Source organism: Melanerpes formicivorus, unplaced genomic scaffold (assembly GCF_026170545.1).
Source record: "Melanerpes formicivorus ecotype bairdi unplaced genomic scaffold, bMelFor1.0.p_v2 SCAF_20, whole genome shotgun sequence".
Lineage (NCBI taxonomy): Eukaryota > Metazoa > Chordata > Aves > Piciformes > Picidae > Melanerpes > Melanerpes formicivorus.
In genome coordinates this window covers 1,370,167-1,397,353 of record NW_027142372.1, presented here as the reverse complement: position 1 = coordinate 1,397,353, position 27,187 = coordinate 1,370,167, and the positions used below count along the sequence as shown (strand labels likewise).

At 40.5% G+C, this 27,187-nt stretch overlaps 1 protein-coding gene across 1 annotated transcript in view; it reads left to right on the top strand.

The window, feature by feature from the left end:
- Positions 1-4,666: 4,666 nt before the first annotated feature.
- The window catches only part of MMP2 (matrix metallopeptidase 2), a 35,623-nt gene continuing 13,102 nt past the window's right edge, over positions 4,667-27,187 (top strand). Inside the window, exons 1-9 of the mRNA XM_068150500.1 lie at positions 4,667-5,033; positions 10,484-10,710; positions 12,057-12,205; positions 14,344-14,472; positions 16,282-16,455; positions 21,366-21,539; positions 23,266-23,439; positions 24,592-24,747; positions 26,522-26,675. Coding sequence (XP_068006601.1) covers positions 4,890-5,033; positions 10,484-10,710; positions 12,057-12,205; positions 14,344-14,472; positions 16,282-16,455; positions 21,366-21,539; positions 23,266-23,439; positions 24,592-24,747; positions 26,522-26,675 — 1,481 coding nt within the window. The 5' untranslated portion in view covers positions 4,667-4,889. The remainder of the gene's footprint in view (positions 5,034-10,483; positions 10,711-12,056; positions 12,206-14,343; positions 14,473-16,281; positions 16,456-21,365; positions 21,540-23,265; positions 23,440-24,591; positions 24,748-26,521; positions 26,676-27,187) is intronic.

Sequence of the window (27,187 nt, the reverse complement as noted above, 5' to 3'; positions counted from 1 at the left end):
AGCAATTTCTGGTTCAAGCAGAAGCACACTGAACAAATGCAATGGAAAATGCTTTGTAGAGAGTAACAGATTAACTTAAACATCAGGAAGAATACAGCTCCTTAGTTTAGTAATACTACTATTTGTAGTGGTCCATCTTCAGCAGAGGTACCACTGAGAAAGAGCAGCATGTAGATACATGATTTGTATGCAACTCGGGTTCAGTGAGGTTTCAGTCTAGCACCACACGGGTAGCTATTGTAGTGTCCTACAAGTCAGAGATGGCAAAATACATCAAAATCCCTCCTTCAGCTTAGTCCAGTCCCATTATTTCTTCTGTTTCTGGTTTCCTGGTACTTACAAACCTCTCTTCCTCAGACAAAGAAAGCAAGCACTGGAATGATGATCCCAGAGAAACTACAGATTCTGTGCAAAGGAAAACGAGTTACAAAGCAACCCTGGCAAAATTGAGAAGGAGCCAAAGGCCTGGTTAAACTGCACCTGGTATAGTCACATGGGCAACTTTCCTGAAGCCATGGCAAACTTTTCAATCACCTGAGCTTCAGGTTTTCCAGTCCCTTAGAAGCTCTGAATGAAACACTCTGAAAACATTGCATTAGCTCTGATAATTTTAATGGGTTATTTCTTTATCAGGAATCCTGGTGAATGCAATACAAATCCATCTACATTAATCACATTTTTGTTTTGCTTCCTAAACTCAAAGCTGTAAACTGAGAACACAGACCCTAAAAGTAACAAATACAAAAAGAGTTTATATACACATACCACAATAGTTTATTTAGAGACACACATCCCACTGCAACCAGTTAGAGCCAGCTGACTGTCTAACAGAGGATCAGCTTCTTTATTGAGATCTTAAATGTCCTGATTATTTAGTCTAGATCTTAATTGTCCTGATGATTATTCAGTCTAGCAACAAGTTTCAATTTATAACATAAAACCCCACCAAGAACAAATCCATCATTCTACCACCATGCACACTGATCCTTGGCCTAATGTATTCCACTAGAACCATCAGGAAATCATCAGCTTCTGATAAAATTCTGGAATTACTGACAGGAATTGCTACAGTGCATTTCTGGAGGAATGACTACTGCATCATCAACTTGTCCAAGTCGCCATCTGAAGTCTAATCCTGAAACTGCTGCATGCTCCTGAATAATTTCAGAAATAATTTTCTGAAACAGAAAAATCCTTTGATAAATGCAGCATGTGAATATACACAGTCATGTGCCTCATAGCACAGTCAGAGCTACTGAGAAATATAGCTCTCAAGAGGTCTTGATTCCCTTTTCACTGTTATTAATGAAGTATGTCCTCAAGAAGGATTTGCCATCTCAGGCTGTGTGGTTTCTGCCATACAGTTTCTATTATTGTAGGCATTTTAAAAGCAAATCTGGTATCTTACTAATTTTTGCAGTACAGAGAGGTTCTAACTTGAAACAAACAGTAGCTATGGAAAAGGTTTTCATGATTAAAGAGAGGTAAATTAATGTACATATCAAATAAATATAATATCTAATATAGGACGTTACATGCAACATTGACAGGAATTCTTTCCACAAATACATAAAGACCACAGTTGCACTGAGAACTGTGCCCATTTTCTGTAGCATCTATGTACACACACAAAAGATTTCACAGAGTGTTAAGGTAAGACAAAAGAGATCTAGTTACTGTTTCAGGATTTCCATAAAGGTGGTAGGTGCCTAATGCTTTCTTCTATGGGTTTTTTTTTCCTCATTCTCTTTGTTTGGTATTGCTTAACATTCAGGAATCTGTTCAAAGTCACTAATTAATGTTAGAGTGTAGGGTGGTGAAGAATGTCTATGCACTAAACATGAATAGCAGTTAAACAGTCAACCAAATGTCAAAATACAGAATCTGTTCCCTGATTTTAAGCCCAGCTAGTCTGAGATCAGAAAACACATCATACCATGTCTTTTCAATTTCAGGAAGAGCAGTAAGATCATGGAGTAACACGGCCTGTGACAGACCTCAGGAAATCATCTAGCCCAACTTTTTGCTCACAGAAGAGGCCTGCCATCAGCAGAATTTCCCTGCTTTCAGGAGTTAGCATCACTGTATTCTAGCCTGAAAAAGCAGCACCTCTGCAGTATGCTGACAACAGCATGATCCCACTGAGTTTAAAGAGAAATATAAACATTTCACTCAAAATTTAGTTGGAAGTAGGACTTTTACTCTTGCAAAGAAGCACCACCAGCATTTATTTTGCTTGCTTACATGAAAGAAGGCACCTCAGCTAGGATCTCATAAACTGCTACTGAGGTCATGTGCTAATGGATGAGAATGCTTTCCCCTGCATGGTCAGAAACTCAATATATCACTTTGTTCAATACCCAGAGATCTAATATTTCATCATGCATTGTTTCTTAACTGAACATAACTTGCTTAACTTCTCCCTAACTGAAGTATTACCAGCAAAACAATTTATCAGCAAAACTGCAACCAAAACAAAGGAACAACACCTCACTGCTGGTTTCTGGAAATGTATTTAGGACGTGGCCTCAACCTCCTGTCACTGCCAGTAAAGATAAGAAACAAAGTACAATGAGATTCTCAAACTGCACAGACCTCACACTCCATTCAAAAGTTTCTTCATCCATCTCTGATTCAACATTCCTTAGGACACACTGAGAATTGAACACTCATTAGATTTCAGTGAGGCTTATGAGCGCAACCAGAATGTGCCAGGACACATTTGGTTTTAAACGTCTTCACTGGAGTACCCTGCAAAATGAAAGCTACTAAGCCAACACAAATGGCATTAAAATTCTTGTGAAAATGATGTGGTCCTTGCACTACAGGATTTACAGCAGCCCTTGACAAAAAGCAGAGCACAGAGATAACTGCAGAACCCTGAGACAAAACACATAGTATTTTCACTTGCTTAATTAAGGAGTAGCTAAGAGTAACTTGGCACATCTAACGAAGGCTTTCTTAGCCTTTTCTTCTCAAGCAGTTTCACGTGGCCAGACACAAATATGCACTATCACCACAAACAAAGAAGGAGAGTCATTCCCCACACCCAATGCAGAGCTGTGGAAAAAATGGACCATATTTGTAGAACTGCCATTTTTATTAAGGCAACTCTTTGAAATGACTGTGGGGTTTTGCCAGTGGGGAAAAGCTGAAAAAGAGGCGGCAATTTCAAAGCTAGCCATTAGAGGCAAGTTGTTCACTGCAAGGCAAGTGCCACTGGAATCAAACATGAAAGGATGAGAGGACATAAATACAAAGTTACTTGCTTACAAAGAAAGCTCTGTTTCATCTATGAAGGTCCTGTAACTTCTCTTTCTCTCCTGAGCTCTGAGCTTCCCAGTGCCATACATCCAGCTGCTATGTTGAGCTGTCCATGGAACAGCACAGGCAGGAAAACTGCTAATGCTTTGTCTCTCAACCCCTCAGCCTACCCATCAAAATCCTTGCCTTTATGTAAGAATATGCAGTTCATGGATGGTGGGGTGCAGTTAGCAAAAGAGCCTGATAATAACACAACTCAATGAACTGTCAATGTTAACTATTTAGTCAGACATCATGTAGTATAAGTAAATATCAAGCATCAGCAGAGTACTTCCTTTTCATGAACAGTCTTACTTGGTAACAAAAGTCATATATGGAAAACTTTCATTTAACATTCAAAGGAAAGCCATGAGCACCTCTCTGCTGACATACAGCTCAGAGGAACCGTGATGGCTAGACTCATGCTTAATAGAAAGTGTAGACAGTTGGCTGGCCAGAACTCAGTTTGCACTCATGCAGAATTGCAGCTTCTCAAATTAGAAAGTCATGAGCCAAAACCTTGATCAGGGATATTCAGCTAAAAAAAAAAATCCACTTTTAACAATATTGCCAGCTCAAAGTTGGCAATGTTATGAACAACACAGCAAAACGACTGTCCATGATAATTGCCATATTTAGACCAAACTTCCAGACTAAGGCAGCTGCACCAGCAGACCAAACCCACAGCATAAGAAAACCCTGAACACTATACAATTGCCCTTGCATCAGTTATTGAGGATGATTTCTACTGCTGCATCTCCCTGATGATCTCTTACCCCACAGATTAAGGTGATACACCATCATGCCTGTTGGTGGCAAAACCTCAGGCTGGTTCTAAACCCAAACAAGCCACAAGAATCTTATTCAGAGCTCTGCACAGAGCAGGGAGGGAGCAATGCTCACACCAAGGGTGGGTGAGCCCTCTGTACACAGACCTACAGTTTGTGCAGCCTAAGCAGGAGAGGGACAAGCAGCCTTGCTCGGCTGCCCTGGCCCATGCAGGGTTTGCCTCAAAATCCAGAATCAAAGTATTTACTGTAAGGCACTGTGTAGGAGTGTAACCACACATGACTAAAGCAGATTAATATGCCTGTGGCCAAAAAAAAAATAGTGTGGGGGGGAAACAACCCACCTACTTAGGTAGGAAAATAATGTTCAGGAATTTATTGATTTTCTTGTTTAAAATATATGTGGGACACTTAATCTTCAAGATTAAGTCAGATTTTGCTTTTTCCTGCTGCCTGGCATAGATAAATGCTTTCACATATGCAAATGAGGAGAAAACGTAGGCTCTTTCAGCAGTAATAAGTATCTGCCTGTTGCTACCTTAAAATCACAGGAATCACATCTGGTAACTGCCCTTTTCTCATGTTTCCACTAGTTTTCAGACTTCCTCTTGTGGTAGCTTGAGACTGCGCATCTGGATGTTTTAAACATACAAAGGAATTGCTAGAGCAAGCAAAAGAGAAAACGGTGCAGAGAGTTAAGATGTGCAGATAAGCAACTGGTGCACCCTGCAGCTAAAGTAACGGACAGGCAGCCCGGGAAAAGCTTTTTCCAAAGAGGAGAGCACAAGTCTAGGCAGAATGAAGACTCCCATTGTCTGTGGCTTCGTTTTTAAAGTACTATTAATCCAAGTGTATCTTCTGAACACAACTTTAGCTGCACCATCACCAATTATTAAGTTTCCTGGAGACAGCACTCCCAAAACAGACAAAGAACTAGCAGTGGTAAGTGTTGGTTTCATCTTTGCTTCAGCTTTGTATTGTCGTTTCATAAGCAGATGTTTCTTTCTCGTTTCAGCTGAGGCTGAGGAATGACTGTAACATTTTCTCCCTAGGGTCTCGGGAAGTGCAAGCTAGCAAGGAAAGGTATCAGCTTTCAGAAGTTAAAACTAGAGCCAAGTAATGTTTCCTCTCTTCAAATTTTTAAGCTGGCAAAGAAAAGTGTAGGGGTTTTGTCCTTAAGTCTGAATATACAAAATAATTTCATTAAGTCATCATGACTATAATCAAAAGATTGCTGTGATAAGAGGGGAGAAGGGCAAAGAAGAGACATCTAATGTTTTTCTTAAATCAAGCAGAAGTATGGGCTGTTAAGGCTCACTCAACGCATGGATCTGAAGCTTGTTTCCAGATTGTTTACTGTGCGTTGCATAAACACAGCTTTAAGGGACAATTGCAACTAAAAGCTGGCTCAAGTTTCAGAAGCCATTGTGACTAGGTTTGACTTTGAAAAGAAATCTCATCAGAGGTTTAAAGAAATCTTTGTTTTTTCAAATTCAATCTGGAACAAAAACCAGAATTTGAATTTCTGTGACATTAGCAAACTATAGCCATATCTCCACAGCATTTTATTCTAACCTTACTTTAGCCCTTCAGAAAAATGACATGGGGAAGTCCATTTAAGGGGAGATTGTGATGAATTATCCTTATTTTAGCATGTAAATTATAGACATTTCTCCTCTTCAGCAGTAAGTCCATTTTAAGGAAGATTGAGATAAATTATCCTTATTTTAAGGCACAGAGATCTGAAAGTTGGTTGCTTTTCTTTAGGAGTTGGTGTGCAACTCAGAAAAGCTTGCCAGGTTAAAGAAGGTCCAGGAGAGGGTAGAAAGGGAAATTCCAGATGGGAGCTGTGGTGGAAAGTTTAGAAAAACAGACAATCTGACCCAAAAAGGACACTCCTCAGCCTTTAACTTAAATTCACCCAAAGTTTTGCCTTAGCAGCACAGTAGCCAGGAAATGGGGGGCAGAGCATGTGGGAGGGGACAGTGGGGTCCCAGACATCTAGTAGTTATTTTACAACTTTTAAATAAGGTATTTTGTTATCTAAAGCCAGGCTTTTATTCAGTGACAGTAATCCACATCTCCTCTCATCTCTGTTTCTTTTGAGCAATGTATTTGTTCTGTGTACTCAGGAAAATTACAAGCTGGTTTAACACTGCAGTTCTTCTTTGTCTTCTTTGTAGTAGTCTTGGGTAACACTAACTGGCTGCCTTTCCCTCACACCCACCATCAGAACAGGCCAACACTCCGCATCAGAACACAAATTGCTATGTTGCAGCTGGACCCTGTTTCATTAATGGGCTGGATCAAAATTCCAGATCACCACAGCTCCCTGCTGACTCTGAGGAAACTGAATTTCACAGCCTAGGCCAAGATGTGGTTTACAGAGACACTACATTTTCTTCAGGATTCTCTTCTCGCAGAACAGCTGGTTGTGTTCATTTCTCAGATTAAGTAAAATCTCCGTTTTAGGAAAAACTGAGAGGAGTTAGCTTTTTATTTAGAATCTTAGAAAGGAAAATTCTTTACCATGTCTCATGTTATATTTTTGGCTGTGCCTCTTATTCCCAAACCTAAAACGGCAAGATCAACATCCTGCTTCTGAGTAAGCTTCAGGTCTGATGTGTAGTCAGTATCACGGTACATCACTGGGAGATGCAAACTCCAATAAAATGAAAACTGGGGTAAGAACAGATCCTCCAAACCAGCCTCTTTGATCATGTTCATACTGCATTTCACACAATTTCCACAGGCCCCAGTAACCAAAAGCAGACAGAAGTGTAGTAGTGTGTCCATTGTTTACCACTGCCACAGCCTCCACTGGAGAAACACCACATCAGAGGTTAAAAATCACACAAGCTAGACATAACCTGCACTTAATCAGACGGCGGACAGAGGACCTTCTGCAGGACACACAATATCTTGATTAAATCCTTTTTCTGAGTAAGCTCTGAACCATTTCCTATGCAGGGTAGATGAAATACGCCTGGACTTAATGAGGAGATGGTGAAATCCAGGATTGACCAACTGCAGCCATCAGACATCTTTTGCTGTATTTTGCTGATGTAATTGTCTTAATCCCAGCCTCCTGAACTTCAGTCAGTTAATTAGAGACATAAAATAAGTTTTTCTCAGGAATACTTCCTAGCACAAGAACTTAAATGTGCAGTCATTTTGTCAGGCTTCTGATCCTCAGTCAGAAATAATTCTCTCTGATATTTCTGACATTTTTGGCAAATATAACTTTATCTTTATTTAGGGTGTTTTCCTACCTTGGATTTGTAGCTAGTATTTTAGGTATGAGACCTGAAGAATGCTTCTGCCTCTGCTACAGAGAATTCTACTGTAAAGATCTGTACCTTGCAGTCTCCCTGTTTAACAGCATCATTGGCCAGGGCACTTCTCAGCTCTGTGCCATACTAAGCACCAGTTTGGGGGGCCTACCCATCACTCTGGGGACATCTGACAGGGCTGTAGCTTTTCTTTTAGAACTAGGGATAGAATACCAGAGGGTCAGCCTGCAGTATGTTCCTGAAATATCTGTGCAAGAGAACCATAAAATTCACTTTACTGTATTATAATGCCTACAACTCCAGATAGTTTAGTCAAGCTGATTAGAACCTGTGACTGAAAATAATTAGCTAATTATAAGCTATTGTCATTATAGAAGTACCCAAACTAACACCTTCATCATTATTTAGCTTCTCCTCAAAGAGGATATAAATTCAACAACTGAAAGCTGTGCATAATCTAAACAGCACAACTGAGTGTACCTGTGCAACAGTCCAAGCTAAGTCTGGATGCAAAACACTGAATCCAAAATGTCCAGCTAGCCAACAGGCTATGTTTGCTAGTCTTGTCAGGATGAAGGCTGTTAGGCAGTTTGCTGAACATACAATTTCTTGCCACTCTTTTTCATTTGAATGACTGTTTTATGGCAGGCATGCTCTTGGGGTTGGTCCCTACCCTAGGAAGCTCACAGTTATTCTGCCACTCAATGCTGAACTTATTTTTGTCTTTAACTGAACCTCACTTGCTAAACAGGTCATAGGGAATGGAAAGGATGAGACTCAAATGGACAGTGTTTTAGATGAGAAAAACAGGGTTTGTGCTGCCTTTTTGATCCCTTATGACCACTGCTTTCTAAGAGGAGGCAACTGTGATCTGCTACCATGGCTGTACCAGTAAGATCAGCCTGGCCATAATCTGCTGAATGATTCAATGCAGTTTTGATTACGCAGATACTAATTGGCTGCAGTGTCCAGCCAACTGAGATGTTACCAAAAACCTTCTTCCTCAGGTCTTCACAGTCTGACTTAAACCCAAACACACACAACATAGCTCTGTGGTTTGAATAAACAATGGGGTTTGGTTGGGTTTTTTTTCCTTTCTCAGTTAAGGTGGTCTTATTTGTGTGGTAGCTTTAACACCTTAACAAGTTTCTCTATAATCCATAGAGCCTGCCAAGAAAACAAATATACAAAATTTAGAATTGTAAGCAGATCTATTCATCATAGAGAAATCAAAAAGTATAAACTCATTTTTACTTTGTAGTTCTACATTAAAGCTGCATGCTCTACTTACTAATAGAGCAATTCATTAAGTAAAGGTGATAGCTAATAGTGGAAATTATTGGTTAATTAGCAACGTTGTGTGATCAAGGATGGCTTGTATCAACACAAACCCTATGAGGAGAGACTGAGGGAGCTGGGGCTGCTTAGCCTGGAGAGGAGGAGACTCAGGGGTGACCTTATTGCTCTCTACAACTACCTGAAGGGAAGTTGTAGACAGGCAGATGCTGGTCTCTTCTCCCAGGCAGCCAGTACCAGAACAAGAGGACACAGTCTCAAGCTGCATCAGGGGAGGTTTAGAATAGAATAAACCAGGTTGGAAGAGACCTTCAAGATCATTGTGTCCAACCTATCACCCAACACCACCTAATCAACTAACCCATGTAACCAAACACCCTGTCAAGTCTCCTCCTGAACACCTCCAGTGACGGCGACTCCACCACCTCCCCTGGCAGTCCATTCCAATGGGCAATCACTCTCTCTGTGTAAAACTTCCTCCTGACCTCCAGCCTGAACTTCCCCTGGCGCAGCCTGAGACTGTGTCCTCTTGTTCTGGTGCTGGTGGCCTGGGAGAAGAGACCAACCTCTGCCTGTTTACAACCCCCCTTCAGGTAGTTGTAGAGAGCAATAAGGTCACCCCTGAGTCTCCTCTTCTCCAGGCTAAGCAACCCCAGCTCCCTCAGTCTCTCCTCATACGGCTTGTGTTCCAAGGCTCTCACTAACTTTGTTGCCCTTCTCTGGACTCGTTCCAGCAAGTCAACCTCCTTCCTAAACTGAGGGGCCCAGAACTGGACACAGGACTCGAGGTGTGGCCTAACCAGTGCAGTGTACAGGGGCACAATGACCTCCCTGCTCCTACTGGCCACACTGTTCTTAATGCAGGCCAGGATGCCATTGGCCCTCCTGGCCACCTGGGCACACTGCAGGCTCATGTTCATCCTACCATCAACCAGCACCCCCAGGTCCCTCTCTGCCTGGCTGCTCTCCAGCCACTCTGACCCCAGCCTGTAGCACTGCATGGGGTTGTTGTGGCCAATGTGCAGAACCCGGCACTTGGATGTGTTCAATCTCATGCTGTTGGACTCTGCCCATCTGTCCAGCCTGTCGAGGTCTCTCTGCAAAGCCTCTCTACCCTCTAGCAGATCAACTCCTGTCCCCAGCTTGGTGTCATCAGCAAATTTACTGATGATAGACTCAATGCCCTCATCCAGATCATCAATAAAGATGTTAAAGAGGATGGGGCCCAGCACTGATCCCTGGGGGACTCCACTACTGACTGGCTGCCAGCTGGATGTGGCACCATTCACCACCACTCTCTGGGTTCGGCCATCCAGCCAGTTCCTAACCCAGCTCAGAGTGCTGCTGTCCAAGCCGTGGGCTGACAGCTTGGCCAGGAGTTTGCTATGGGGGACGGTGTCAAAGGCTTTTAGGTTTAGGTTGGATGTTAGGAAGAAGTTCTATACAGAGAGAGTGATTGCCCATTGGAATGGGCTGCCCAGGGAGGTGGTGGAGTCACCATCATTGGAGGTGTTCAGGAGGAGACTTGATGAGGTGCTTGGTGCCATGGTTTAATTGTTTAGGTGGGTTGGATTGGTTGATGGGTTGGACATGATGATCTTGAAGGTCTCTTCCAACCTGGTTTGTTGTTGTTGTTGTTGTTATAATTGTTATTATTATTATTAATTAGATTCTGCTGGCCTCTCAGGTACTAATAATAGTAGGTTTTTTTTAAACTGCCATGGAGTTACAGTATTTGTTTGTAATGATTAATTATTTATTTTCTGAATTTTAAAATCTTTGTTCTGTGCTCTTTTTTTCAAGCAATACCTGAACAAATACTATGGGTGCCCCAAAGACAATTGCAATTTATTTGTCCTGAAAGATACTTTGAAGAAAATGCAGAAATTTTTTGGGCTGCCTGAAACAGGAGATTTGGATCAAAATACTATTGAGACAATGAAGAAGCCCCGCTGTGGTAACCCAGATGTAGCCAATTACAACTTCTTTCCAAGAAAGCCAAAGTGGGAAAAGAATCACATAACATACAGGTACTGACTACTGACATTGGGTTTTGCTCACATATAACTATGGTGCTTAAGAACCAACCAAACAAGACACTTAGACAGGGAGTAACTGCTTAGAGGGCTAGACAGGACTTCTTCAATTCAAATCATTTTGTGTGGCAAGCATCCTAAGGGAACTAGAGAAGCAGCATCTCACCCATCCATGCACTGAGCAGGGACCACAATGCTCACTGACTACATCTGTGTAGGTGAACAAACTCCTCTGCATTTAGTAGTCGTACAAATGTTGATCTTCAAATAAATTTTAAAATAAAACAATCACATTTTGGATATATACAGGTGTGATTTAAAGCAAACCTATTGCAAGTGGTTAGATATGCTTCAATTTCTTAGTTATCTTCTGAACCACTCAGGGATCAATAGAGTTCTCACTGAGGTCAGTAATAAAAAGCATCTCATTACCCTTAGATTGTTCAGGAACAAACTTTTAGCATCAAAGAGAACAAACAGCAGATTTTTCTTAGCTGCTTGACTTGGTCTGCTGCTTCCTTACAAGTCCTGTGCTACAACTAGCTAACAAACACTGGAAATACCTGTGACAACTCTCACAGCCCTTGCCTGCTGATATGCTTCCTTTGATGCTTCCTCATTGTCCTTAGGCACAAAGTAGTTTCCCTCACTATGCACAGCATATTTGGAAACTTGTCTTTACATCAATCATCTTGCACTGAACCTCCAATTAAAATATATGAAGACAGCAAGGCACTTCAGAGTTTGTCCCTTTGCCACAACAGGCCTACAGCTCTATCACACATCCTCTCACCTCCCATTTCCACATGTATCCCATTGCCAGTGTAACCTACACAGAAAGGATTATCACTCAACTGGGATGAAATAATCTGCAGCTCACTGCAAAGGTGAGGGAGAAGGGCTGGTTTACTGTTGTTATTATTAAAGAGCCAAACAACCTACTCTGGATAGGTTGTTTCAGAATGTTATTGAGGTCATTCTCTAACAAATAAATCTTATGTATCAAAATATGCTTGCATGTGCATGTCTCAAGCTACACTAACTTGATAGTAGCTCAGCACCAGGAAAAGCCTAAGTGCTTTGTGCAAGGCCCACTGCCCTGAAGGCTCTGTGCACCCTGGCTGTGTCCTTTTATTTGTACTGCTGCAAAAATTCCAATGGAAAAGAAATAGCCACTGCCACACCTAATCAAGTCTCTGAATCAAAGGAAGGTGGTTAGGTCTCATGTGCAGCAATGTTAACTGGCTTCACTACCAAGTCTATTCAGTATTTTGATCAGTAGAAAAACAAATACAGGGAGGAGGGTTATCTGGTATTTAACTCTTCCTTTTACTTCCAAGGATTATAGGCTATACCCCGGATTTGGATCCTGAGACAGTAGATGATGCCTTTGCTCGAGCCTTTCAAGTCTGGAGTGATGTCACACCACTGAGATTTAACCGAATAAACGACGGAGAGGCAGACATCATGATCAACTTTGGCCGATGGGGTATAGTTCTCTATTTTTACATATGGTTTTGGGTTTGTTCCTTTCATTAATCCTTAGTGTTGGAATGATCTCCCCTCAGTAAGTGGTACCCATGAGCCTTTCTGGCAACCTTTGTCCTAGTTTGCACTTGGCTTTATACAGCCTAAGATCTAATTTTACCAGGATTTATTTTTTTTCTTTCTTATGCATGAGACAGACAGAGAACTATGTATACAATATCCTTATACTATATTTATCTTTCCATAAGATAATTGCTAGGGGCAGGCTTTTATTTTAACCTTTATAAAGCAAAAATAGAACTGGGAAATATGGGTACAAATCTTCAGATGATGTGAGCTGGCTTCCTGCCACAGAAGAGAACGGAATACCCTCACACTGTTTATTTATAGCTCCATACTCAGTTCTGCAGTGATAAAGTGGAGGTCCTAACATACTGAAACTTAAAAATGGATTTGTGCCTCTCAGTTGTAAATCCAGAGCTGGCCTCTGTTCTTCAGCATAGCAGAATGCAGGCTTCCAGTGCTTTCTTTGGTCTTGGGAAATTAAAAAATATGGATCTTAAGATGAATTATGGTTTAGTCCAGTTGATGATAGGTGAACTTGATTAATTTTTGTTGTACATGTCTTCTCAATTAACTTTGGTTTCCCCTGAAAGAATGTTTTTAGCTTTCCAGTGTAAACCTGAGGCATTTTAACTTCTTCCAGAGAGCCACTGAATTTTTAATATTAATGAAGATACTTGTGCAGCCAATCACTTGGGAGGTGGTAGACTTTGGACACGAACAGTTCAAAGAATAACAGAGCTCTTTGTAAAAGCCTCCATTTCAAGCTGCTTTGCTTTGCTTTAGCTACAGACAAGTTGACCTCAAAAGCTTCAGAGGTCCTGTACAGAAGTCAAAACTTCAGATCCTCATACAGACTGTCTTGGTTCACAAAAAAAACAACAAGTCTTACGAAAGCAGAAGTGTTTCTTTTGGTTTTAATACTTGCTGGGTATAGCCAGCTCAGAAACAGAGAGAGAAGAGCTTCTCCCACATTCATTCATTCATTCTTATCACTTTAGTGCACGTCAGACTCACAAGAGCCGAGATATCCATGTTTTTAATTTTCCATCCTCCTTTCAAGCAACAGATCTACTTGGAAATAAATGGGAGTAAGAGATCAAATGTATGTCAAAATCTTTCTGACAACTGACCCACTAGGCTACTGAAATGAACTGAACTAGTATTAAGAATGACACCAGGATGAAATGAATGTAAGAGGGTAGAGAAACAGACCTGTGTATTTTGTGCTTCAGTTAAATGGCAAGACATCAGACCAAAAGACCTGAAATGACGCAACTGGAGATGCTGGCAGCCAGCTTTGATGCACAGGTCAGCATGGTGGGAAAGCTATGAATACCAGGGTTATGCCCTTGCCAGCCTGCCTTACCCACATGTGGTGTACTTCCAAGAAAAGCCTACAGTGTAACAGGAGAGGTTCTTAACCTACTGCTGCCCTGTGAGCTGCCTGTGTCTTAGAGAAGCTGTTGTGAAGGAGGAATAGGCTCATTCACCAAACTCAGAACACTGAGTAAGAGCTAGCTTTTCAGATAAAGACTACTGAAGCACTCAGCTGATGTTTCCATGCTTGAAGTAGTTAGCATCCTGCACAAAGAAAAGAGCACAGTAGTTTGGGGTACAGCAAAAAAACAGAATTGCTTGCAAAAAGAGACCTGCCTTTGCTTTCTAGTCTCTGTGTTGGGACTGATACGAATTATCTTGAAATCCCCCTTACCTACAGTCTTTATTTTGCAGCTCCCTTCCAGTCTCCATTGATAAAGTGCAGTGTGTATGCAGTCATACATCCAATTTACAGTATTTCACTGTTCTTCACTGGTTTTGATTCCTTTCCACAATACTTACAAGATATAAAATAACATGCTGTCACAACTGCTATACTGACACTTAATGTTCTTTCCAAGAACTGGCTTCATTTGTTGTGGTTCAGTCTTGCCAGCACAGCCCATGCCAATAAACTCAGTCACTATAGTATTCTACTGCTGTCTTGGGTGGCAAAATACACATCATTCGTGTATAGGCTGTGAAAGAGCTGAGGTCATTAGATAACTGCTCTTTTTTGTCTGCTTCCTCCTGCAGAGCATGGTGATGGCTATCCATTTGATGGCAAAGATGGTCTTCTGGCTCATGCCTTTGCACCAGGGCCAGGAATTGGAGGAGACTCCCATTTTGATGATGATGAGCTGTGGACTCTTGGAGAAGGGCAAGGTATCAGATTTTTAATGTTTCAGAACACAAGCCTTGCTGGCTTCTACGTTTTAAATCCGTTTCAAGTGATGCATTGAATGTTTTCCTTGACATGTCAATACATGTTAGGGAGTGAATATTACAACTAAATTTGTTCTCTACAAAATGTTTAAGTAATTCCTACATAAATGTTTCCTAGTATTTCACTTTAGGAAGAAGTTCTATACAGAGAGAGTGATTGCCCATTGGAATGGGCTGCCCAAGGAGGTGGTAGAGTCACCATCATTGGAGGTGTTCAGGAGGAGACTTGATAGGGTGCTTGGTGCCATGGGTTAGTTGATTAGGTGGGTTGGATTGGTTGATGGGTTGGACACGATGATCTTGAAGGTCTCTTCCAACCTGGTCTGGTCTAGTCTATTCTATTCTATTCTATTCTACTCTACTCTACTCTACTCTCCCCTGAAAAACTGAAATAATAATGGACCTGAGGCCGTACAACCTTCATGAACTGAGGGAAAGTACAAAGCCACCACAAGGATGTTGAATGCTTCTATTCTCAGGGACTCAAACTACAACATCTTTTAAGTTCATTTGTAAGAGGCAGATTGGTCAGTGCTTTTCTGATGTCATACAATTTTAAGATGACTTAAGCTGTGGCTCCAGTTGTTAAGCCAGGACCATCCACCTGAATAAGTTTTCGCATATCCACAGTATCTGTCAGAATGAGACTATAAATTCCTCATGCTAATGACTGAAACAAAATTTGACATAAACCCATGGATTAGGAACACATTCAAGAGACTTTAACAGGCAGTTCACCACACACTTTAGGAGAAAACAACTGAGGTCCAGATATTACCACCTGAACTAGACAAGACCAAGTATGAGTAGTTTGGAACCTCTTTGTTCACCTTTCACTTTGCCACATTCATATAGGACTAATTACGATTCCTATACTACAAAATACAGAATAAGAATGCAATCTCATGTTCGCTTTTCATTTCAAATTGTAGTTTTCTCACCTGTACTTGCATTGAGAAAATTAAAAAAAAATTAAAACCTGATCTTTAATACCAAAATAATCAAATTCCTTGCATTGGCTTTCTTTTAATTTTAGCAGAAGCACTGCACTGACTGGACTCAGACTAACAATGAAGAGCAGGAAACCGTTTTCAATGTTAGTGAAAACACTGCGTAAGGATACAGCTGGTTACTGCCATTGAAATAAACACTATGGATACGTGAATTATCTATACATTAGCATATATTACAACCCCAGGATTGTAGTCTTAAATTACATGTGACAAACTGAAATAAAGCCCATGACCTGGGTGTGTCTGCTTTACCACCCTATCCCCTAGTGCCACAGCAAACCTCACTCAAGTCAAACTGGAAATCCCAAAGTGGTTTCTGAGGCACAAGGCATGTTCAGCTCATGCTCAGCTCCTGCCTGGAACCTTTCAAGCAATACTGAAGATATTAGACCATACTACCAAAGAGACTAAATGATTAAATGTATTAACAGTACATTTATAGGTTTTCCTTGCCATAGCAACAACAACATATATATTTTTCTGGGCTGATTTTAAGGACTGGTCATTCTAATACTTCGCCATGAGTAATATCCATGTAATTCTTTCAAAATTACCAGTTACTGTTTCAGCTATGATCACCTTGCCAATAGAGAGACCAGAGGGAGATGGAATTTCAAACTGGAAATTCAGACTGCATTTCTATACCAGTATCCTCCAGGAAAAGATGATGTCCAACACCTTATTTTTTTTAATCAGTTGATGGCTAATTTCACCACTGCATTTGTTCTCTTTATAGTGGTGAGAGTGAAGTATGGAAATGCAGATGGTGAATACTGCAAATTTCCCTTCTGGTTTAATGGCAAGGAATACAATAGTTGCACAGATGCAGGACGCAACGATGGATTCCTCTGGTGTTCTACAACCCAAGATTTTGATGCAGATGGCAAATATGGCTTTTGTCCCCATGAGTGTAAGTAGATCTTTGTTTCCATGGCTCTCTTCCTAGTAAACTGCTCCTTATTTGCTCACCCACTTGTACTATTTTATTTTTTTTTTACTTCCTTACTGGCAGATTTAGATTTACTGCTCTTTAATATCTCCTCAGCATCTAAGCAGACAAAATTCTCTAAAGGCTCCCTTGCTGTAGGAGAGTTTGTAACTAATGGCAACTCATGCTTAAGCCTTTCTCTAAAAACATGGAGATACTGATGTCTGAAACAATGTCAGCCCCATATATACACCAAAGACACTACAGGTTGAGTTTCACAATCCCAGAATGGCAATCACCTTTTGGGGCTGGAGCACACTAATTGACAGAAATCCCTCCCTAACCTGCAGGCCGTTGCACAAACAGTCGAAACCATCTCCTTCAAGAGCAAAGACTTTCAAGACTTTAGGAATGGAACCCACTAAGCCAGACCTCCATGACTTTGCATACCAGTTTTACCAATTGGAACCCTTTAGAGTAACGTGACAGTACTATTGTCACAAACCACACTTTAAATGACCTCATACTGCTTTGCAAAATAAAAATGATTGTATTTCATGCAAGTATCTATGCTGGCACAAAGTTCATTGTATGTTGGTAGATTTCAAACTGCTGTCCAGGAGAATGCTAACATTTTCAGAATTTAAGTGGTTTTTTTTTTTAACACAGCTCTTGGGACTCTTGCTCATGTAGTGCCAACAGCTCTCTTCAGCTACAGCCATGACATAACTCTGCATTCATAACTCTATATCACTATCTGTACAAAACTGTTAGAAGCTAAGATCGTACTTCATTTCTAACATTTTGCAGTATGAACAGAATGCTATTTCACAAGCAACTTATTTTATATTTGGAAACACCCATTTACAGCTTAAACAATGCCTGAAATGCTTTCATGTAGCCATGAACATTTAAAAAATATACACAATATGCCTGTTATCCTTCAAATGAGGTTATGACAATATATTCCCCCCTTAAACATTGAAAACAGATTTTATATGTCTGAAAATCTTGATGAATCTATTGGATAGAAGATTTTGAGCAATTTATTACTATCTGAGTGTTGATTTGATCTTCTGTATGTCACACAGCAGGAAACCTTTAGAGAAGCAATTAAGTATAATGGGCTGTAGCCTACTGTGCTGATTTATCAGCACTGAGTAGAGAAGGTAAGGGGCTTTTAGCCACTTGTTCCATTTCCTGCTTGCCAGCTCCAGAGTGTGCCCCTCTGTTCATATACATTCCCCATACTGCAGTTTCCCACCTTTGCTATTTTCCCTTTGTACCTAACCAATTGCAAAAAGATTTTTGGCAGCAGGGAGAGTTCCATCACTCTTGTTCCCTTGTATCTTGAGTGACAGATCTGCAGGGTCACAAAAGTCCTGCCTGCTACTGCTGTGTCATACCAAGTAAGAAAAGAGTTACGAAAAAGAATGAAACAGAAAACAATGGGGGTTTTGTTGGACTCATGTTAATCCTGCTTGGAACAACATTACTAAATTATTTATAATATTATGGTGATGACATGCAGTCAGTACAAGGAAAGCAAATGCAGATAGTTGGAAGAAAATTATTGATGCTGAACAATCAGAGCTGGCAAAACAAGACAAGTTCAGAGTTTTGCCAGAGCAAGAACGCACAAGCACAGCCCAACAAGTCCCAGACAAGTCTCAACTCATACTGTAAAAACACACATATGTGTATTAACATGCATGTGCCAGTTAAGCACAGATTGTTTCTTCAAAGATCACAGGTATGTGAATCCAGGAAAAGTCCTGATAGCCTGTATTCTAAACTTCTCTGGTATCCTATTGTAGCCAAACACTAAATGGATTCCTGCTTGACTAGTTCTGGGGAATGCCCAGGTTCATTTGTGAGATCATGTAGTTTTCAACACGGGATCTGGATGCTTGTTGTTTACAAAGATAGTCTGTTGTACAACACAGCAGTCTTCTGGCCTTAACATGAGAAAAAAATATTAACTTCCAAAGCCCTAACTGCCCACTGTAAATCACATCTAGAGCTGAGATCTACCATGGTGATGATTATTTATACAGCTATAAGGGATGAGAAATCAAAAGTGTGAGCTTTAAACAGTCTTCAATTAATTAAGTATTAATTATTGTTAGTTACCTGATCTCAGAACTAGCTTCTTTAGCCTGACACTTACTTCAGGAAGTGGTATGTGTGCAAATATACATATCCACACAATCATTTTTTCCTAAAACTTTGCCATATCCTTCATTCCTCACATTTCCCCAAATCTCCTCTACTTCGGGTTAATACTTCCAGTTGGAAAAGAGCAAAACTGGGCTTAGTTCTTTAAAACACTCCGAATGCTCAAACATATTTGGAATGAAGCCCAGATTATAGGTACCTGGACAAACAGATTCACATACCCTGACTGAAACCTTTTAAAAATCCCAAAGTCATACCAAAAGGAAAATGTAATCATTGAAGCACTCTCAGGGAGACCTGATTTGGAAGCTGATGTTCCTGAAAACGCTTGTGTCAGGGTTTCTGAAATGGAACAGAAGGGCTTCAGCCTTTTGTTTCTGATGTAATTATTTCGCAAGATCCTTGAGCAGTTATGGACAGATGTTTCTTATTAAGCTCAGAGCAGCATTGTTCACTCATTATTCCAAGACACCATTTGCTAAAATCCCACTAATAAATTCAGATAGGGGAGGATTTACATCAGAGAGTGCCTGTTGGGGCAACATTCCCAGTTGTCTGTGTTTGTTTCTCTCCCACTTAATTCAATGACATTAGTTTCAGCTCTCCTCACAGAGGCACACTGCATGTTTGGAAACATTTTTAATGTATAGTACTGAACCAAGCTTTACTAAAGCCTGCACCCTAATTCTCCAACTACCTTCAACTACCATTTATCAAAGCAGAAGAAAGCAAAGAAGAAAGTTATTAACCTACTACACAAATCTAGGCGTGTGCGCTGAACCTCTCCTTTGCCATATGGCATCAAGGAACCTTGAATCCCCCTCCCCACTGAACTCCACCAACAATACAGGGAGTTTAGGCTCCTAAATTTGTCCTTCAATTTCTAACATTACTGACATCTGTACTCTGCCTGCACCTCCTTCACAATGGTCACAGTCCTTGTAGGCTGTACTCCCAGGCAGAGCCCTCTTGAAGCTGTAGCTACCTCCACCTTGGATCTGTGCCACAGGATTTTAAGCAGCCTTCCAGAATGAGGTTTCCTTACATCACAACTGGCTGGTTTTTCTAGGAAGAGCTAACAGTGCAGTCCAGTTTGAATCTGCTCTCACATCAGCATACCTTCACTAATTTTTAAATGGCTGAGCTTACCATGGTAAGGAAAAGAGTCAGGCCCCCTAAGATTCCCTTACAAGTAAAGATTTGGTTTATTTTGGAGGGAACCAACCTAGTCTCTTACTTTCATTTACATTAAAGCATGGAGTTTTCTAGTTAAGGAAAAGGATTTGAAAGCTTAACAAATTATTTTTGTTACCATCACATGATGTTACCTTGAGCAAAATGAAAATCTGCATTTTGACTGTGACTCAGAACGACCCCGTGCAAAGCAATAAGAGATTGACTTTCCACAAAGTTTTTGTAGCCCAGCCACATTTAAACCATTTTTTTTTTAAAAAGGGGGGAAAGAAAAGCTATTAAATTACAGAGGTTGACAGATCTAGAGCTGGGAGCAGCTCATGTGGTAAATGAGTCATCTAAACAACTCAGTCTAATTTTGTCTTCCAATTCCATCTTTCCTTTATGAAAAAAATAAAGTCTTTCTTTGACCCAAATAGCCACTGTCCTAGTTGATGCATACTTCCTATCTTCTTGCAAGATGCAAGACAATGAAAACATTTGCAGCTTGCTCTTTTGGGAAGGCACAGTGCATGCAGCAGTTATCTTTGTCCAAAATTGTAGGCCCTCTGTGTGGCTGTATCCCTGTCCACAATACAGATCAACACAAATGCGAGTTCAGCCAGATCAGAAATTCAGTAAACTCGGGCACGCAAGCAGGGCTCTCCCCACTGGGACTGGAACTTACTTCAGTAAATCACTGGTTCATGCCCCTGGTACTGAGGCCAGCTACTGATTTAAGTGGAAAAGGCAAAATGAGTCATCCATGTCACAATACTGTATCATTAGAACCCTTCCCAGTCACCCTTCAGCCAGAAAAAGTCTTGGGTTTTTATGTATTACTACTGTAAGAAGTGAAACACACTCCCAAACAATGCCTCTTCCCATCAATGGATCAGGCTAAGCAAAGGCAAATCCCCTCAAAGCCTATATAAAGACACGAAGGCTAAAACAGCCTTTTGGTCATCAAAACAACAGTAAATGTAAAAAAAAAAAAACTGACAAGGCTTCCCACATACACATTTGGGTTCTAGCGGCAACTTCAAACTGGGAGCAGAAAAGGGAGAAAGGGGTCCCCTCACACACCTTAAATAAAGGATTGTCTGTGGCTCTGTACAGAGTTTGTCATTCTTGCAAACATTTTTGATGTAAGGTAGAAGAATCAGCAGAGCACTGAGGAACAGGAGTGACTTTCTCCGAATCCTTTCTAAACGTTTCAAGGTGTATTAATTCCATGTTATGAGGCAGGCTATAAAGGATGATATCAAATAGCCTGTTAGAATTTTCTTCATTCCCAGTTCATGTATAAGGATCAATCAGTCATATCTTTCTATACACTGCGAGACGGTAACATCCCTTGTCTGTCTTGCCAAAGCAGCTCTTTGTTGGTGTAAGGAAGACACCCTAAGAGCAAACTGCACCAGACATGACAACTGTCCAATCTCTGTCAAGACCTTTACATGCTACCATTGGCACATCACAGTTTCTTGGTGACATTCAGCATTCTGTATTGACATTTTTCTCTTTCCTTATCCCTACAGCACTTTTTACGATGGGTGGCAATGGTGACGGGCAGCCATGCAAATTTCCCTTTAAATTCCAGGGCCAATCCTACGACCAGTGCACAACAGAAGGCAGGACAGATGGGTACCGATGGTGTGGAACCACTGAAGACTATGACAGAGATAAGAAATATGGATTCTGTCCAGAAACTGGTATGAAGAATATCACTTGCCTGAAACAGACTAATTTGTCATTGTTCTAAGTAACAAGCCCCCTTTTCTACACCTTCACCACAGAAGGGGTGATGAGTGAGGCGTAATTTCAGCATAGGTGGCCAAAAGAGTAACTACAAGAGGAACAAGCTACATAAATGATACAGTATGCCACAGCACACCAAGGTTATCTAGGATACACAAATGTCACTGAACCATAGGACTAAATGTCTGCCACTTCAGGATAATTATGAATAGAGTTTGTTCATCTTCTTTTAGGAAGAGAAGTCTCATGTGACAGAAGAAAGCATGAATAATATTTTAGTTTAATACTTAGCATTCACACTTGAAAAAAAGAAATCCTGTTTAGTATGTTAAGCTTGAGTTAATGGATCTTTTCAGGAATTCAAAAGAACTAAGTGAAAGGGTTTAGCCAGGAAAATCAGTTTCTGCTTTCTATACAAATTTTTATATTTTTAACCTGAGCTTTATTACATAAAAGGACAAAAATTAATTTATAGCCTTGTATAGATTGGCAGGTCTTCAATTCTAGGATAGAGACAAGAGCCATAGTATTATATAAGTTGGCTATGGCCGTTCTAAAATCTCAGGCTTTCAACAGAGCCAAGGGGATTCACCCCATAGCACCCTGAAGCTACTTTCAAGGCTGTGTACATCCTCGGGTTTGAGTGGTTAGAAAATGGCCTAACCATTTGCAGTGGGGATTTGATGTATTGGTACTTGGCTTCCGGTTGCTTCTGATAGCCAGGTGTAACCCTTCAATTTTACCTTTCAGATGTTTTTTAAAACATTTTTTTAAAAGGCTCCCATCCATTATGACTTGCTACACAGTTAAAAAAGGAAAATCTACATGGTAGTTCTAACAAAAGAACCAATATATCTAGAATCTATGTAGCCAGAGCTTGGTATTCTTTTCACATCATGCTTACGATACCTACTTTTAACCGTAATTTTAAATTTAGCTGCACCTTCTTCCCTCTAGAAAATATTTGTACATTCATATCCAAATGTGATTTCTTCTATATTACCACCTATATACTGCATAGATGAGAGCAAACGTAGGGGAAACATTTACAAGTTTTCCAAAAAATAGCTGTTAAAAATGAAGAAGTCATCTGTGTTTGATTTCTTTCTCTTTAGAACATGTTTTAAACCTTATGCTTTTAAGCTTCACCCTGCTGTCAGAACAAAACAATTCCTCAATTTATTCAGTATGACTCCTGAACCTTTGGGGTTTTGGGTTTTTTTTTACTTCAAAGCTTACACCTGAGTGAGACACCTCCTAACCAGTCAGATACTCAATAGGCCTTTAACCTTTCTGACACTAAACTTACCTCTGATCTACTAGAGACACACTTTAAAACACCACCAGGAGAGACCATCAAAAGATACTTGCTATGCAATCACCTTCCACAAGCCACTATTAACTGCTGCTTTTTCAAAGCTCTGAACCTAAGTCCAGGGCTCATTTTTGCTCCCACCCAAACCATTGGCAAGGTCGTTGCAATGGCAATGCCTGGACTTTTCCCTTATTTTCTGCATCAGACAATTTTCTTTTCAAATATTACTTACTATTCACATTCTTAGGAGGATTGCAGATCTTTTGCTTGCCTTCTGTTTTTAATGAGTTGTTCAGAAGAAGATGCATCAGCTTAATCTCACAAAAGGGATTCCCTTCTTACCATTTTTCTGTCATTCTCCACAGCCATGTCAACAGTTGGTGGAAATTCAGAGGGAGCTCCTTGTGTATTCCCCTTCATCTTCCTTGGGAATAAATACGAGTCCTGTACAAGCGCAGGACGCAATGATGGCAAGCTGTGGTGTGCTTGTACCAGCAGCTATGATGATGACCGCAAGTGGGGCTTTTGTCCAGATCAAGGTAACAGAGCCTGTCAGAACAATACAATGGTAACTGCACAGTGACCACACCAGTAACACCACACTTACCATGACCTCATTCTCACACTTCTCACTCCTGTTTGCAGTACTTCTCCCCACCCCAAAATCTGAGCTAAACCTCTACATTTAAATGTGTGGCTGTTGTTAAAAGTCATACCCAGAGCTCATCTGCCTGAAACATTCAGATTTTCTAGAATTACAACTGTGAAGCATATTTCCAAAGCATAAAAAACCCCACCTTTAATAAATAAATAAAACCGCTTTCCTTCCGGCGCTAAAAGCCACGAGCACTACAGTATTGCACCAATTATACTCTCCTCTTGGCCAAATCAGGAACAAATGCTACAGGGAAAAAAAAATTAATACTTTTTGACTGATCTGGCCAAAGATGAAAAATACACAAAAATTGAGAGAGCCAGTATATAGTGTGCATGCTGAATGGCTGTGGTTCCAATCATTTTGTTAATCTTTGGCCTTATTTGTAACATGGGTGAAGTTAAGTATAGCACCAGGGTTTTTATATATTTGCAAACAAATGCTAGAGGCAGATATGATTTTTTTAAGCAAGAAAATAACATCCACATTTCAGAAACTGACTGGACATAACTGATAAAATGTTAGCTTATGATAAAAGATTTTTTTCAACCTGACACTATCTGGCACAACAGTGCTGATTCAGGCTCTGTTCACAGACACACAAATACACAGGCCTGTTTATCACTTGCATGCCATTCCATGAAGAAAAGATGTGAGGTCTAGATTGCAAATTTAATTCTTCTGGCATAAAAATAAATACATAAATTAAAAAAATATGATTTTATTTGCTAAACTTCCCCTTTTTTCACAGAAGTATTAAGACCACGGTCAAAGTCACTTGTATATGAGACAGCAGCATACATCAGCCACATAAGAGGCTTCAGAATCTCTTTAGAATGAAAAGTCCTATCAGGCAATATGTGTGGAATTCATCACTGGATGCTGTAAATGCCAATTATATTTCTCTCAGGAGATTTTGATGAGTATCTAACAAAATAGTTAAAAGATAGTTAAAAGTTAAAAGATTATGAATAACCTGTGTGGTACACTTCTATTGAGATGCAAGCAGCTAATACTATCTTGCTGTGTTCTTTAGGATACAGTCTCTTCTTGGTTGCTGCTCATGAATTTGGTCATGCTATGGGACTAGAGCACTCTGAGGATCCAGGAGCTCTGATGGCCCCTATCTACACCTACACCAAGAACTTTCGGCTCTCTCAGGATGATATTAAAGGGATCCAGGAGCTATACGGTAAAGTCCTCCATCCAAAAAAGCATACAGCACAGGTTTAACTTTGGGACTCAGACCGTCCAGTGAATTGCATGCTGCACAATACCACCAATGCTAGAAACACCCTCTGTTCCTTTCCTCCTGCTTTCTTCCTGGTCCCATTCCAATCAAAGATCACAATTTAGGAATGAAAGGTCACTAAACTTACTTACCCCAAAACTGCCCATAATCAAACCTTTAGTTTAGCCTTTACTGGGACAATGAAATGCTGGGCTTTCCTCTAGCTCGAAACACCTGATATGGGTTGGTTTGGGTATTTATTGTCCACAACACCCTGAGCTTCCCAGATTGCAACTCCATGTACAAGGAGAAGCGAGTTGTTTCCCATCCTAGCTTGGAAGCAGTTCACAGTGCCTTCCCACAATTCAAGCTGTACCTTCACAATAACATTTGATGTTAGAGAGTGTGTTATACTTTGGCGTAGAAGTATTTGGCAAGCTCCTGGAGCTTTGGCAAGCATCCGGATAGTGTTGGGTGATGGGTTGGACTTGATCTCAAAGGTCTTTTCCAACCTGGCTAATTCTATTCCATTCTAAAAAGTGGATTTAAGTATTCTTATATTGGTACACATTTAAAACACTGTTTTCTCCACAGACATTTTTAGTACTATGCATAAGTAGTATCATTAGTAAAGTTCCTTCCACATGTATACTTCTACCTCATAGATGCACAAGCATGCTACAGTCAATTAAGCAGTCAAAGAAAAATCTATACCATTTCTTTTTGTGCTTTTCACTTTTCTACTGAGATATCTTCCTAATTGTAAGTGACTATATTCTACAATATTCAACGCCTCAGGAATTATAATAAGACTATACTAAAATGATTACCATGTGAGACACTTTTTTTTATCAAATATCTGATTTGAATCTTTATTTTTTCCTTGTTCTTAGCTGCTTTAATTAAGACTGGGAATTGAGGCACGGGCAAGGTTAATTTTCTAAGCTCGCACAGCATATCTTTGATAGAGTTCAGAATTTAACCCAGTTCTCTCAAGGCACACTTCAAAACCCAAGACAAAACTATCTTTGCTGCATCTCTATAACTGATATAACCCTTTACAAGCTGCTTTCTGTATAAAACAGATATTCAAAAACCCCTTTGTTTTCTTCCATTATAATTATCTCAAATCAGTTGCACTCTACTTAATTTCATCAACCTGATGTTTCTGAAAAAAAGGCAGATGCCTCAAAAGGCAATAGAGCAGCAGCCAGATAATACAGCAAAATAAAACAAACCAGAGGGCAAAGTGCATGTTCTAGAGAGGAGAAAGATCAAATGGCTCAAAATGCATTTTTGTAACTCGCAAAATATTGGCACTTCTAGAAAGAAGAGAAATCCACTTTTTCATCTCTCAGTGGAGTTGCAGATCATTCTGAATAGGTAGACTTGAAATTCATTCATCTTCTTTTTAGAAGCCAGAAGAAAATGTATTGTTTTCATTTGAACCCAGTATAGTCACTTTGGAATATCTGTCAAGGTAAATAGGCAACTCAGCATGCTCAGACACTCACACAGGCACAGTATCTTAAAAGCAGCCAAACAGCAGATTAAGGCAGCACTAGAACCTAAGGGCTTCTCAGGTGTACTTCACTCTTACCCTGAAAACATTTTCTCCTTCAAGCACTGCCTCCAGATTATTTCCTTTCTAGAGATTATTGTAATTCCTGTTCTTTGTGTGTCCTATGCAGCAATGGATTGCACTCTAACAGAATCTCCCTGTTCACCATTACAGAAGTATCAACTGATGTTGAACCTGGACCAGGGCCAGGCCCAGGGCCAGGCCCACGTCCAACCCTCGGACCTGTCACTCCAGAGCTCTGCAAGCACGACATTGTATTTGATGGAGTTGCACAAATTAGAGGAGAAATATTTTTCTTCAAAGATAGGTAAGTGAGATAGATTGCTTACCAGTGGGGCCTCAAGTGAAGGAATCTGTCAGAGCTACTCATCAAAATTTAGACATTTACTCTTGGGCACAACCTCTGCCCTTCCTTTTGTGTGTTCAGTGACAGCTACATGTCCTCAATCAACCCTGGGGGAAAGAGATGGCAAATTCTGGTTTTATGGTTAAATAATATGACCTTTTTTTGCCACAAGAGTATGCTGCTGGGTCATGGCCAACTTACTTTCCACCAGGATCCCTATGTCCTTTTTCACAAAGCTGCTTTCCAGCCTTTTGGCTTCCAGTATATACTGGTGTTTGGGGCTGTTCCTTCCCAGGTGCAGGACCTCAAACTGGCCTTTGCTGAACTGGGTGAGGTTCCTGCCATTCCATTTCTCAAGGGGTCAGTCCCCCTCTGGATGAGAGCACAAGCCTCTGGTGTATCAGCTACTCTCCCAGTTCTGGGTCATCAGCAGACTTGCTGAGGGTGCACTCTGCCCCAACACCCAGATCACT